This window comes from Channa argus, chromosome 7 (assembly GCF_033026475.1).
Source record: "Channa argus isolate prfri chromosome 7, Channa argus male v1.0, whole genome shotgun sequence".
Taxonomy (NCBI): domain Eukaryota; kingdom Metazoa; phylum Chordata; class Actinopteri; order Anabantiformes; family Channidae; genus Channa; species Channa argus.
The window spans coordinates 6,422,288-6,437,701 of record NC_090203.1 but is presented as its reverse complement, the minus strand read 5'-3'; the positions used below and the strand labels follow the sequence as shown (position 1 = coordinate 6,437,701).

The 15,414-nt window shown below is 37.5% G+C and overlaps 1 protein-coding gene across 5 annotated transcripts; it reads right to left on the bottom strand.

The window, feature by feature from the left end:
• Positions 1–10,325: 10,325 nt before the first annotated feature.
• LOC137130594 (sialic acid-binding Ig-like lectin 14) lies at positions 10,326–15,045 on the bottom strand. 5 transcript variants are annotated; one of them, XM_067510960.1, is made up of 6 exons: positions 14,474–15,045; positions 12,479–12,671; positions 11,941–12,213; positions 11,429–11,506; positions 10,667–10,769; positions 10,326–10,588 (listed from the first exon to the last, which is right to left on the bottom strand). In XM_067510960.1, exons 2-6 carry the CDS (start codon positions 12,633–12,635, stop codon positions 10,480–10,482), a joined length of 720 nt encoding a protein of 239 aa, XP_067367061.1. In that variant the 5' UTR covers positions 12,636–12,671; positions 14,474–15,045; the 3' UTR covers positions 10,326–10,479. The 5 variants fall into 5 exon arrangements, with proteins under 5 accessions (XP_067367061.1, XP_067367059.1, XP_067367058.1 ...); XM_067510958.1 differs by having other exon boundaries at positions 10,326–10,579; positions 12,479–12,877; positions 14,474–15,013; XM_067510957.1 differs by having other exon boundaries at positions 10,667–10,766; positions 12,479–12,877; positions 14,474–15,011.
• Positions 15,046–15,414: the final 369 nt, after the last annotated feature.

The following is a 15,414-nucleotide window of genomic DNA, read 5'->3' as shown; positions in this document are numbered from 1 at the left end:
GTATGTTTTGTTATGTTTATATAATAACTTTGTATGCTTGACTAAATGCTTTGTACTGGATAATATTGGTGGTGTTCAAATCATGAAACAACTTTCACACTGCCAAAAAACATGTATTTATGCAGGATCTTCATCCTGTTTATTAAATTCACTTACATGCAGTAATTGGTTATTGTGCTTTTTCCCCCAAAGGTCTAACAAAAAAACCAAAATCATACAGAATGGAACTACTGCTTCTCTGCAACAACTTCTTTCTCACTCTTTAAGTTGTTAAGTTAGAACTATGATTAACTACAAAGTGACTACAGTCTGTTCCCATCAGTTTATTTAAAGCTGCAAGTTGAACAGACACTGCAAAATCTATAGACATTTGTGTGTATGTGTTTGTGTGTGTGTGTGTGTGTGTGTGTGTGTGTGTGTGTGTGTGTGTGTGTGTGTGTGTGTGTGTGTGTGTGTGTGTACCAGAAGTCAGACAGGCTTTGCTGTAAACGAGAACTTAATAAATTCTTGTCAAACACATTAACACACTTTGCACACATTAAAATAAAAAGGTGATTTAAAGCACTCGGATTAAATCCTGACTTAGCTGTTTACATGCACATTGATTTGAAAAGATGTGTGTTTACACGCTGAAAGCATTTGATCAGAATATCACTTATTTGACAAGCACAACAGCACTGCTCAGAAAATACAACAGGAGAGAACAGAAGTCAAGAATCAGAACAACAGCCAACAAGACAACAACACTTGTCATCCAGCCTGAAAGACGGCTACATGGCTGAAAATTGCATGTTCATCGTGTTATCCTTTACACCACAGACTGAAAATATATATTCTTAGTCTCTTCTGATACATGTGGATATATGAAGCTTTTCTGACTTGGCTCCTATTCTGATTATTCGGGTTGTTTTACAGTAAATGTAACACTGTAACTCACTAAACAAACTCACTAAAGCACTAACACTATGATATATGAAATGGAATGTGGAATTGTCTTGGTCACGTCAGATTAACACAGGCTCATTTGAAACCTGAATATCACAGCTCTGTTGTATGAACTATTTGCAGGAGGGTCATTCATTCTCAGGAATAACAGTCCAACATGTATATCATAGCATATCATTCTAGCAAAGTGTAAAATGTGTGTTGCAATCATATACAGCAGTGGTGGCTGGTGCAAAAATATAGGAATGTTTAGTTATGAGGTAGAAAAACGATACTGCTAAATGAATATAAAACATGAAAATTATGTAGTGATGAAAACTTCAAACAAATGCTGACATGACTATTTTCTGCATAGTGTGAACAATGTTTACAGCTTTAATAATGTATTTTAAACATATTAAGACTCCTTTTTTCGGGGTAATGAAAAGGGGACAACATGCCAGCACCTCATTCTGACTTCCCACCACTTATTTTACTGCTTTCTCATTCTTGTTTTCTATCACCTGCTGGTCTGGACAGTACATGCAGTTAAGTGCTCATTATACCATAGCTCAAGTTTGCAAGTTGCAACTGTCTTCTGCAAACATGAACTGCATTAAGAAGAAGTTACATTAATTATACTTTACCAGACATCGACTGCTTGTACGTGAAGACTGGAAGCATCCAGTTTCAATAATGCAGAAGTACAAATCAGCCTTGAACAGTCTGACATTTCTGCATACGTGAGCTGCATAAGGCAGAACAACTTAACAAAAATGGTCCAGTTTTTAGCTTTTTAAATGGTAGGAGACTTTGATTTCAAATCTTCTGATACTGGATTGTGTTGGATGCCGATAAGTGGATAATACAGAGAATGAGAACTATTTGACTTTCTATCAGTCTACAGTTCTCACATGTCACTGTTACATTTGTATCCAAAGTCCAGTTTGTGATGGGATGTTTGGACCTTTGTTCAATGATTCCAGACTCTTTCACGCCTTTGACAAACATTTGAATTGAATGTAATAGACATCAATTGCGTCATTATTATCAATATGGACTTGTGGTTTGACCTGGAATTCTGGATTTTTCCCAGTGGAGTTTCAACAGTGATGTCTTCTTTGTGACTCTGCTCTGTTCTTCCTCTTGTCACTTCTCAAACTTTCTCCTTTGTGTGAAGGTATTACATAATAAACCTTGTAATAATAATGGCTTTATTTATAAAGCATTTATCAAAGTACAAAATCATGTACAGTAAAAAGGGAAAAATGAAAAAATAAATCAATACAATTTGGGTAAATATATTGTAGCGATCCGCAGCTTATGGGAGATAACTGTGGGAGGCAGCGAGGCTGAAGCTAAGGCCCTAACTGACTTAGCTAACTAAGCTAATGGACTAGCTTGAGTGCTAACGGAACAACACGAAAGCAAACTTGTACAAAATGGCAGGTGGAATGAAAAACACTTTTGCAATTTAAATCCATAAACTCCAATTGTCTTGACCTTAGTGATGGGCGGATCGATACCAAAATATCGATATTTCGATCTTGACGGCCAATTTTTAAATATCGATTCTCAAGTTAAAATATCGATATTTTCTGTTTATTTATTCATATTTTCTCTGCAGTCATATCCGAATGTTTTCTGCTCCTTCTACATCAATTTGTATATTATTTGTGATGCACCGCATAGGAACTATTTTTCCTTCCGCCGATCCGCCCCATGATCCACAATCTTCAACTAAACTTCTTCGACACGTGCTCGGCCGGCTGGCGGCTCCGCCTCCAAACACAGGCAGCATTTCGGAGTGAAATGTATCATTTTTATTCACGGACTATTTCGCTACGAACGTTCTGTTTCAAGAGAATTGTAGAAATAGGCAAAGTGTGTCTGATCCACAATTGGTTTTAAACAAAGGGAAGGAAATACAAATGGGTATATAAGACATACATGTAGATGAGGGCGAGTCATGGATATCAAGTGACATAAACTGTTCACCTGATAAAGAAATTGTCATGCTGTTGTCATGGAGATAAGTCCGAACGTTAATGGGTTTTTATTTTAAATAATGAAAATGTTAAAAATGCCAATAGGTTGAACAATGATTTTGCTGTCGTTTTAAAGTCTTTGATTATTCCCTGTAAGGGCTCACGTGATTGTGTTTCATCGTGACCAGATGACAGAATTAACATAACACTCTGTATAGCGGATCGGATCGATATCACGATACTACCCAAGGTATTACTTGGTATCGGATCAAATATGAAATCACTGGTATCGCCCATCGCTAGTAACTGTGGCCGGTCACCGTGATCGCTACTCCTATACACAGCACTTTCCCTCTTGGTGCCGGCCAACACATATAACATGTATAACAAAACCAGGACGTCTGAACACACTAATCACACTAATACTAACACAAATCATACACATTAAACACTTTAAACACAGAGAAATATTATTACCCATAATTCCCCGGGGCTCACTGTGCCAGCCCCCAAACTAACCCACTTACCGGGCCGTTACAATATAAACTCAAAGAAAAGCACAAAGTAAAAGAAAATCAAGTGACATACATAGAATATACTATTTAAACTAAACCAGGAGTTTTACATCTCAGGAAAGGCAATTTGATAAAAATGTGTTTTAAGACGAGACTTAAAAGATGACAGTGAGTCAGACAGCCTGATTTCCTCAGGCAGGTCATTTCACAGTTTTGGAGCCATGAAGGAAAATGTTCCATCCCCCTTGGTTTTTAACAGGGAAGTTGGAGCAAACAGTCCACTGTCTGATGATCTTAAGTTTTATAATGGCACATATGGTATTAAAATATCAGAAATGTCAGATAGAGCAAAACCATGCAGGGCTTTATAAGTAATCAGTAAAATCTTAAAATGTATCCTAAGATAAACAGGGAGCCAATGCAGAGACACATAACAAGGAGTAATGTGACTGAATGTCCCGGTTCTAGCTGCTGAGTTCTGAACAACTTGTAGGCGTTTTAGGTCCTTTTGACGACATGAAGAAAATAGGCTATTGCAATAATCAAGACGAGAGGAAATAAAAGCATGAATAGTCTTAGCATCATTAAAAGTTAACATTGGTTTGATCTTTGGAAATATTACTAAGATTATAGAAGCAGATTTAGTTTAGTAATGTGATGCTCAAAACTCAAATTGCAATCAAATGAAACACCAAGATTTCTGGCAACTGGCTTAAACTTAAATGAAGGCCCTTAGGATGGCAGTATATTAATGGAAATATTTTGAGGTCCAATTATGAGAATTTCTGATTTATTTAATTTAATTAAGAAATAAAGGATTTTGAGTGATACCACCGCTAATTTGCTCCACTTTGGAAACAAAGTGTGACAAAACATATTGCAATCAGCAACAGAATTAACAGAGGCATGAGGGGGTAGAGGGTTAACTGGCCTATCAACAGTATGAATGTCCATTAATCTCATATTGCCTTAAAATACTGTTTTTAAAGTGTCAAACTGTTTTGCAGTGATCCTCCCATGACATGGCCATTCATGTATCAGAGCACAATTTCTGCATTATAATCAACCCACATTTTACACTCATGCTCCTATTTTTCCTGTTTATGGCTTTTCTTAATTTATTCTTCAGAGACTCCATTAAGTGGAATCTCCCCCATTATTTCATTAACATTAGAATACAGTGCCATATTCTCACCTCCCTCCACTTCTGGCTGAATAACCTGTTCTGAGTCGTTATCATCTCCTATCATCACCACTGCCTCTTCATAAACCGCCAACATCTCACTCTCTTCTCTGCCATTTTCTTGGCTGTCCATTGTTTTTTCTTAAACAATTTCTTAATTTCACCATATTGAGTGTTGGTGAGTTCTTGTGTCCCCTTGTCCTCTGTGGGACTCCTCCTTTTCAACTTGGAGACGTCGATGTCAGCGTACTCCGCTTCTTTTGGATTCATGTTATCTTCAACTAATATTTCAGAAAAGTACAAAAGTTGTTTTTAGCACAGTTTAATTAGGGTTTTTCTTGCACAGCAAGGACCTTCTTTGACTCTGGGCTTGGCCTCAGCCATCTTTTATGGTGTGGTCTGCTGGTGCAGCAGCTTTACTACTGTAGACAGGAAGAGACTGGATAAGTCTCTCTGACTTTATCTCCAACACATATAACATGAGCTGTCCCTCTGATGTTCTCATTCCTGATCCTGTCCATCCTCAAAGAGAAACTCAACATCTTAAGCTCTGCTACCTCCAGCTCTGCCTCCTGTCTTTTCTTCAGTGCCACTGTCTCTAAGCCGAACAACATCTGGTCTCACCACCGCCTTGAACACCTTTCCTTTCATTCTCGCTGATCACACAACACACCTGACACTTTTCTCCACCTGTTCCAACCTGCTTGCAAATGCCTCTTCACCTCTTTTCCAAACTCTCCATTGCTCTGAACATAAGTACTTTAAGTCCTGCACCTTCTTCACCTCTGTAACCTCAGTGTCCCTCTCATTCACACACGTATTCTGTATTGCTGTGGTTAACCTTCATTTAGGTTCCTTGAAACTTCATGTTTAGGAAAAAATTGCTGTTCTGATGCCTCTTGAATGATACTGGATAACTCTTCTACTCCAGTACATTGTTGGTGTACAGATACAGTACTACTGGTACAGTACATTGTGACAGGGACTATATGTGCTCATGCTGCTGTAACTCTGAGTGTAAGCTGAGCTCCACCTACAGACCATATACTTTCATCACAAGACAATAGAAGAGCTGATTGTGCACTGTTTAGTTTAGTGTTCTTGCCTTCTTTGGTTTATCATTTAGTCCTAGATGTTTTAGCATGTGCATTTTTCTTGTCCTTTTGTCCTTTCTTGGCCTTTTTGTCAATAAAACCCTTTTTTTATTATCCCTCCTCTCGCCATCACCTCCCCCCTGTTTCTTAATATACACTATTTATTATATTTTTTATACACGTTTTTGTGTTTATACTGCACAAAAATGTTTTGCTGCACATTTTCACATTTTGCTGCAGTAACATGGAAATTTACACACCGTGGGACGAATAAAGGTTTATCTCATCTTACATAACAATCCAATGCAGACCTGATCTTGACTATGATCCATTTGACTAGAACCTGTTTAGTTTAAGTCCCTGTGTTGAAAAGAAATGAAAATGATAGAAGTGGAAGACAAATACGTAATTAACTGTATCATTTCTGTATCATAGCCACATGTGATAATAGAAATAAAAGTGATACAACTACCAGTTGACCTGCCTGAGTGGTCACCATCTCCACATTCTCAGTCAGACTTACAGAACTCTGATTTTTTTCTAGATAAAAAATTATATAAAATGAAAAATATTAACACATAATGTAGTTAAAAACACTATGAAAACTGGGTTTTAAAGTAGGTTGATTAAAAACAAAATGGTCATTTAGGTGTGACAGTCGCTCAGCAGCAAGAGCAGTCAAATTATCTTTGTCAAATCATTGTATGACTGTTGATGACTATTTGCTCTACAACAGTCAGGTAATGTGTCCAGAGTGTATCACACCTCTTGTGAAACAGCAAGAGGTAGGATATAAGTGGACAAATATCAAAACATTTACAAGTTCAAGTTTGGGTAAAATCTGTATTTTGTTCAGTTCAACAATCTACACAATAACAAAAAACATGTCAACACATGTCAAGTTTCTTGTCTCTACAATCTGAATATGTATTCTACATGTGTATCCAGGTAGAACAGAGAAATGTTATGAATATATGTTAGGAAAATTTTGTATTTAAGTAAAGTGCAAATGATGTAAATTGAACAGTATGATACGATAAATACACTAAAACAAATGCTACTGTACAATATAAGCAAAATGACAGGACAAAAAGCCAAATGACAGAATAAAAAATCCTGGAAAAAAATGCAATGGAAAAATAGTAAAACTATACCTGATGCATTTCCTTGCTGAACAGGTGATGGTTGCAGAAAGAAAAATCCCAATGAGAAATGCAGGAATGACCTGTAGCCACTTAATGTTTGTGGATAAATCTGTGAGGGAATCTGTCAAGTGGGAAAAATAATTATGGTTACAGCTGTTTCCTTGTTGTTCTTGGTGATAATATAAGAGAACAAGCAGTTACAGTAGGTAGCAGCTCCAGTAATCTATAACTTCTTGTTGTGAGACATTTTTCACTGAGAGGTTGTGTTTGGTTTGTCCATTGTCATTGCTGCTGACACACTCAAAAATAGTTTTGCTCTGAGCCATCAGAGAAAGTCTGATGCTGCTGTTGACTGTGTGGTTTGACACAGTGGTAGTGACAGAATACTCAGTTTGGTTCTCCAACAGAGGCCATTTGATGGTGGGTAAAGGAAGCCCCTCACTGATACACACACAGGTCAGGACGTCCAACTGCTTCACACATCTAGAGTCATTTAAGATCTTTGGACCAACTGCAAACACAAACACAATATCAGCATCACAGTTAACATACAGTAAAATGCTTTTGTGGCGTTTTGTTGAAACCATGTTTAGTCCATGTGATAACTGATGGAGGGAAACTTTTAACAGAACATGTTAGATTTAAAGCATCACCCTCCTTAACAGTTGTTATTCCAGTAATTACAGTTTTCTTCACATCTTTAAGAGAAATATCCAGAAAAACTATTTAGTTTATCTGAGAAAATCATTTGTTTTTCTAAACATGAGCCCAGATTGAGCTGAAACAATTGGAAACCTTTAAAATGTCTTGATGATCTAAAGATAAAATAATGAAGAACCTACTGTAACTATGTTTCTTTTCAAAGAGCATTTGCAAAATGTACTCAAATGTTGTTACATTAACTATTTTGGTTAATGTTCAGATATTTTTCTGTACAGATAATAAACTGTCCTTAATTGTCTAATGTCATATTATAGATGTTGGCCCAACATGCTTTTGTGAACAGTGTTAATTTTTATGATAAAGAACCCAGATGTAGTCCATGTAATAACAGATGTAGGTTAGAACTTCACCAGTCTTCACTTTGTATTTCTGTTTAATTTTAGTTTCTTAACATCTAAGAAAATATGCCATGAAAATATACTTGAAGATAATTTTATTTTTTAATACATTGATTAGCTTCAGAGTATCTACACTAATCTTTGTGCTGTGTTTTCTATTTTATGATGAATGTACAGTTTGCTGTACTCACAGTTTACAGTATTTATGACTGCATGTAAATTTCTAACAGTAAAGTTAACAGAGTCTCACCCTCCTTTACACTTGTTTTCCCAGTGATTTTAACTTCCTTCACATCTATAAGACAACATGTAATATGTATTAAATACAATTTTATAACAACCCTAAACTTGAACACAGTTCAGATTAACTATATGACAGTGTATCTCTAACATGTATGTAGATGGAAAAGTTTCAGCTTAGTTTTACTTACATGACACATTCAGAGTCACTGTCTCCTCTGTTATCATGTTTCCTGTGAACCTGACCTTACAGGTGACCTCTGTTCCATGGTGTTCAACTGAAGGGGTAAAGGTCAAGTCAGAGTCTCAATTCTGAAATCAGCGATGTTTCCTGTGATGTGAGAATCCTTAAATCCTGTGCACTCCAGTAATGAAAGAGAGTGAAAGGGTGAGAGAAAAGGAAACACCACATACTGTATGTGGTGTTTGAATGAATCTTGTTTCATGCTAACACATAACAGACATTATGTATAATGTATTACATGTGATACATTCCTGTATAATGTATGTTTTGTTATGTTTATATAATAACTTTGTATGCTTGACTAAATGCTTTGTACTGGATAATATTGGTGGTGTTAGCGAAATCATGAAACAACTTTCACACTGCCAAAAAACATGTATTCATGCAGGATCTTCATCCTGCTTCTTAAATTCACTTACATGCAGTAATTAGTTATTGTGCTTTTTTCCCCAAAGGTCTCACAAAAAAAACAAAATCATACAGAATGGAACTACTGCTTCTCTGCAACAACTTCTTTCCCACACTTTAAGTTGTTAAGTTAGAACTATGATTAGCTACAAAGTGACTACAGTCTGTTCCCATCAGTTTATTTAAAGCTGCAAGTTGAACAGACACTGCAAAATCTATAGACGTGTGTGTGTGTGTGTGTGTGTGTGTGTGTGTGTGTGTGTGTGTGTGTGTGTGTGTGTGTGTGTGTGTGTACCAGAAGTCAGACAGGCTTTGCTGTAAACGAGAACTTAATAAATTCTTGTCAAACACATTAACACACTTTGCACACATTAAAATAAAAAGGTGATTTAAAGCACTCGGATTAAATCCTGACTTAGCTGTTTACATGCACATTGATTTGAAAAGATGTGTGTTTACACGCTGAAAGCATTTGATCAGAATATCACTTATTTGACAAGCACAACAGCACTGCTCAGAAAATACAACAGGAGAGAACAGAAGTCAAGAATCAGAACAACAGCCAACAAGACAACAACACTTGTCATCCAGCCTGAAAGACGGCTACATGGCTGAAAATTGCATGTTCATCGTGTTATCCTTTACACCACAGACTGAAAATATATATTCTTAGTCTCTTCTGATACATGTGGATACATGAACCTTTACTATTCTGACTTGGCTCCTATTCTGATCATGATAGCAAAGTGTAAAATGTGTGTTGCAATCATATACAGAAGTGGTGGTTGGTGCAAAAATAAATGAATATTTAGTTATGAGGTAGAAAAACGATACTGTTAAATGAATATAAAACATGAAAATTATGTAGTGATGAAAACATGACAATATTACTTCAATCACATCATAATGTTACAGCAGTTTGATGTCAACTTTTATTTATTTCTTTAACAAATGATGACATGACTATTTTGTGCATAGTGTGAACAATGTTTACAGCTTAAATAATGTATTTTAAACATATTAAGACTCCTTTTTTCGGGGTTATCAAAGGGGACAACACGCCAGCACCTCATTCTGACCTCCCACCACTTATTTTACTGCTTTCTCATTTTTGTTTTCTATCACCTGCTTCATCCAGTTTCAATAATGCAGAAGTACAAAGCAGCTTTTTACAGTCTGACATTTCACTCTATTACAGCAGTGATGCTGCGCCACCAAACGAACTTCTTGTGCTGCATTTTGTTGTTGATTTCATTAATGTATTTCCAATATGTTCTGCTTGCTGATGCCGCCCAGGCTCTTTCAAAGCTCATTCAAAAAGCAGAGCCTTTTACAGTGCTACAACCATTTGCTCTTCAGAAAAAATCCATATTTACAAAATTCTTAGCAGTATTATATTGTATATGTGAATTGTTGAATATGACATAAAGAAAACTACAAAGCAGTAGTTCATATGAATACCAGTATAATACAGTATAGTAATAATAGCAAAAAGAATAAAAAGATGTTTTTCAGCAACATAATGTTTATTGCAGATTCATTTGTGTTCATTAACACAAATGGTCCAATTCTTAGCTTTTTAAATAGTAGGAGACTTCAAAATCTTACAATCTTCTGATACTGACTCCATTCATTCCGTCTTTCATTTTATGCAGTGAAGCTGGCTGAAAAGTCTTGTCAGTCTAGAGGCTGGGCGATGACGTCATACTCAGATGATTGGTCTGGTTTTTTTAGTGACATGTAAATTGCATCCTCTTTATTTGGTTTCACCTTTTTCCTTGTGTTCCTTTGCAGAATACACAGTGGCCCATTAACTGCTGTTTCACATACTTTCAAAACATAATATACTGATGTGGAAACTTACCAAAGGTACAATGTGGAGATGAGGCAGATGTTCACACAGAGAGATACAGCAGCAATGGTCCAGGGAAGAACTACACTAGGTCCAAGGTGTTGCAGAAGATCTGCTGTAAGCAATAACATAAGAGCTGATGTGACACAGAGAACAACATGTTAAGTGAAGCTGTGTGTGTTGGAAGGTTGGGGTTTTGTTTTTCAGTAGTACTATACTGTGACTACAAAACGGAATTAAGTTTTTCCATCAATGTGTAATTCATATGTTTACCAACAGAGATGATACCAAGAGTGTGAAAAAATGCCAGAAATGCAAGAAAAGTCACTTTAATCTGCTGTAATCTGCTGTCCACCAGTGCAATTGGCGACCGCCTCATTCACTTGCTCGCCTCCGCCATTTTGGCTTCTCCTGGCTCAGCTCTGCCATCCTACCACCTGACTTACTCCCTGCTCTCTGTTCTTCAGTTACCTTATTCCTACTCACTTGTCTACATTCTGTCTGGTGTGGCTCTCTTTAACCACTGTGTTCTGTGTGGTCAGGAGCCTGTGCCGGTCTCGCTCCCCTCAAAGCTTCCTCAAAGTCCTGACCAGCCGAACCTCTCATTACACCTCACCATTGTTATACCACAATAACTTTACCACGATGTAAAACTTTTCATTGGGTCCCACTTTAATCTAAATTGTTAAATGACTTTTTAAAATGATGTTGGAGGTTAAAAACTGCAGCAGTGCTTTTTTCTGTATGTTATGTAACAGTATGTTTTTCACTCACATGTCACAGTTGTATCCGTAGTCTGGTTTGTACAAGGATGTTTGGAACTTTGTTTAGTGATTCCAGTCTCTTTCATGCCTTTAAGAAAACATTTAAATTGAATTAATCACACATCCAACATAATTCTAACCTATTTAGTCACAATTAATAAAATTGTTTTTTACAAAGCCCTTACATGATATTTTCTCTCTCATCTGCAGCAGATTTTAAGCAAAACACTGTGAGAAGGTGGGTTACGAAACAAATAGTTTGTAAGAGCAGATGGACTGTAAAGTATCCTCAGTACAATGAATTGTTCATTTTTTACTCCACTTGTTATCCAGATATTTTGTGTTACAGATGCACAGTATGGCAGGAAGCATTAAAGGCCTCAGAATTTATATGATATATTTTATACATGATGAACTTCTCCAAATCATGCTGGAGCTTAACAACCTCAGCAGGGAGCCTGATTTTTACCATTTAGCAAAGTGAATGTAACTGTATGATATGTAACGGTATGTTTTACTCACCGGTCACATTGAGAGTCAGCGTCTCCTCTGTGGTCATGTTGCCTGTGAAACTGATTTTACAGGTGACTTGTGCACCATGGTGTTCAGCTGACAGGTTAAAGGTCAAATTTGAAGATTTCACTGTGTCGTGAAACACGTTCTCTGCGTTTCCTCTCCACTTCCAGGTGATTTGAGGAACAGGTTCAGAGCAGAGACCAGGAGCAGTGCAGGTCACTGTGGTCTGTTCTCCCAATTTCTGTGAAGATATCGTGACTGTGGGCTTCTGACGTAGATCTTAAGCAAATATACAGAGGAGAAGAAAATCAGTCTGATGTGATCTGTTAGTGGAATCAAGTGAGGACACATGAAGGTTACTGTTCACTAGGACTAATATAGCAAAGAACAGGCCTAAATATGTCAAAGGGTAAAATAAATGAAGGGAGTTCTCTGAAATTAGAGACACTACAGTAGTTAGCCAAATGTAATTTCACAGTGGTGTGTGTTCCACTCATTACTATGAATTTATTCAGTGAATAAACACTTTTGTAACTCTTCCTACCTGTGACAGTGATGTTTGTCTTATTAGACAACATGTAGTCATCTTTCGTCCCACTGAATTTCCCATAAACTCTGACCTCATAGAATCCAGAGTCTGACTTTTTGAGGTTCCTGATGGTGATGCTGCAGTTCTTCTTACTCAAGTCTGGCTCCAACATTGACACTCGTTCTTTAAACTCTGAAGCAGGTTCATTCTTGTTGGAGTCAAATATTAATGACTTATTACAGGTATGTTCAGATCCTTCACATTTGTACCAAGCTACATGTTGAGCAGTGTGTTTTTCATTGGTAGTAAAAGAACATGGTATCACAACACAGAGTCCAGCCTCTGCTGTTTGCCCTGCTACACTGAGGTTGAAACAAGATCCATGTTGACAGAGCTTATTTTCCCCTGGAGATTCTAATGTTGACACCAAGAAATACAAAAGAGACAATTAGGAAAAGAAGATGTCTAAATACCAATTACAGGTACACTCATAAACCACAATATTAAGTACACCTGTAAAATCTAATTTGATCCTTTACAGCAGCTCAGCCATGAATTCCAATATACAAGGTTTTAATTTCTCAGTTTTTAAGTTGAACTGTCAGAAAGGTGGTAATTAGACACCATATGTCATAGTGGGTGGTGGAGTCATACTGCCGTGCTTTATATTTAGAGGTGGTTCTATAGTTTTGGCCCCCTCCTATATTGCATTCCAGTCCAACTCTACCAACCACTATGACCTCAGTATTAAACGCAAAGTAGAATTATCTGTTTTATTTATTTATTTATTTATTTGTCCTTTTGGCTTTTATCCCGTGAGTTCAGGGTCACCACAGCAGATCATTGTCCACATGTTGATTTGGCACAGTTTTTACGCAGGATGCATTTCCTGATGCAACCCTCGACAATTACCCTCCCCGATTTCTACCGGGCTTGGACCAGCACTGCACAGCTGGGGAGGGGAATGGGCTATTAGGGGTTCAGTGCCTTGCCCAGAGACATTTCAACATATAGCCAGGACCGGGGATCAAACCTCTGATCCTGTGGACCGTGGACGACTGCCTTACCAACTGAGCTACAGTTGTAGAAAGAGAATTATCTGTTTATTATTGTGAGAGTTTCGACTTAAAAGCTGAGAAATCATCCTTCTGTCCATTATCTTTAACCACTTATCCTGTTCAGGGTCGCAGAGGGCTGGAGCCTATCCCAGCTGTCACTGGACGATAGACATGCAATACCCTGGACAGGTGTCCCTTCTATCTCAGGGCCAACACAGAGAGACATTCACAGACAGACAATCATTCATATCTAAGGACAATTTAGAGTCACCAATTCACCTAACATGCATGTTTTTGGACTGCAGGAGGAAGATGGAGTACAGGGAGGAAACCCGGACAAGACGGGCGGAACATCTGAAGTCCACACAGATAGACCACAGTTGGGCAGCGATTTGAACTGTGAACCTTCCAACTGTGAGGCATCAGCACTAACCACTAATTATAAAAGTAGATTTTATATGAGCAGCTGCACTGGATTGCATTAGGTAGTACAGGTGAACTTAATGTGGTGGCAGATCGGCGGATACATCATGATTTATAATTCCTGATGGAGAGAAAGAAACTAAATTTTCTGAAAAGTATTAACATCACAGAAACACTGCTGAACATGTGAGGGGGGCAAATACAGCTATTTGCAGCAGTGTGAAACCAATATCTGACGTAGTGTTAGACAGTCGTGGTCCCCGGGACCTCTCAGAAAACAGCAATGGTCAGAAAAATAAAAAAGCACTATATTTAGATTTTAGATGTCTGCATATTTTTATGAATGTATTTTTAAAGGTGGCTTTAAACAGGTGTTAAGCTAAACTTTTAAAAACTAACAGCACTAACTAACAGAACACTACAACAGCAATCAAAAGTGTATTTAACTTCCATTACTAATAATGCCTTCAGCAACATAAGAAAATATATAGTTGCATTCACTTTTGTACCAAGATTGCATAAGAAGTACCTGTGCCAGCACTGTGTCTCCACACTGCCAAGAGCAGAGTCGCCCACTTGAAAAAGAACATCCTGATCCAGTAACTGAGACACTTAGTCTTTGCCTCCACGGGTCAAACTCTTCTCTTCAAATGCAGCAGCGATGTACAAAAAGTGTTGTTAATACAAAAAGTTTGGTTGATCAAACTGGACCAGTAACAGCTCCGCAGCACAGATGTTAATACAGGATGTTGCACGTTCTACTATTCTACATTTGGCACATTTAAGTATCGCTGTCCCCTGGGTTTTTTTTTGGCCCCCTGACATACAACAGTGCAACAGCTCAACCTCAGTGACGCCTTCTTTGAGACTCTGCTTGTAGCCAGTCCTTCCTCTTGTCACTTTTGGATCTCTTTTTTCTTACTGTGAAAGTGTTGCACAACGAACGGTATTGCTGCTCGCGTCAGACTACCTGAATCTAATACAGGTATAACAGTATCATAATATGCATCGCATGTCGTTCTCGGAATATGTAGCTTCAACATGAATGAAAGGGATGAAAACATTTCGATTGTTGGACTGACACTGTACCAGTGTCATGATTGAGAGCGGCTGTGTGAAATGTTAAGAAAAGGGAAGTTTGTGGCGTTTGCACAAAACATAAATAACAATCTTGGTCATCTTGAGAAACAGATCAACACATAAGTAGGTGTTGGCTTGTTGAGTGACAATTTGTGATTATTTATGGTGTTTATCTCTCTTGCAGAGTACAATGCAGAGCATATACTGTGCACATACTGAATAGCAGTATGGCCTAATGATGTCTAGAGCAAAGGTCGACTAATGATAATCTAAGAATAATTTTAAATGTATTCACATGTAAAAAACAATTGTACACATTCAGTTTCCAATGGAAAGTATCTGCGTGTATTTTGTTTCTTCATTTTATCTTCTAGCATCTGTATCTCTGCA

What these genes read in the sequence shown, in the direction of transcription:
- LOC137130594 (XM_067510956.1), bottom strand. Translation starts at nt 14,534, where the DNA reads ATGTTCTTTTTCAAGTGGGCGACTCTGCTCTTGGCAGTGTGGAGACAC. An exon ending in GACAAACATCACTGTCACAG is followed by an intron (nt 12,214 to 12,478) that starts GTAGGAAGAGTT and finishes TATTTGCTTAAG; the next exon opens with ATCTACGTCAGAAGCCCACA. An exon ending in TACGGATACAACTGTGACAT is followed by an intron (nt 10,770 to 11,428) that starts GTGAGTGAAAAA and finishes TATTGCTTACAG; the next exon opens with CAGATCTTCTGCAACACCTT.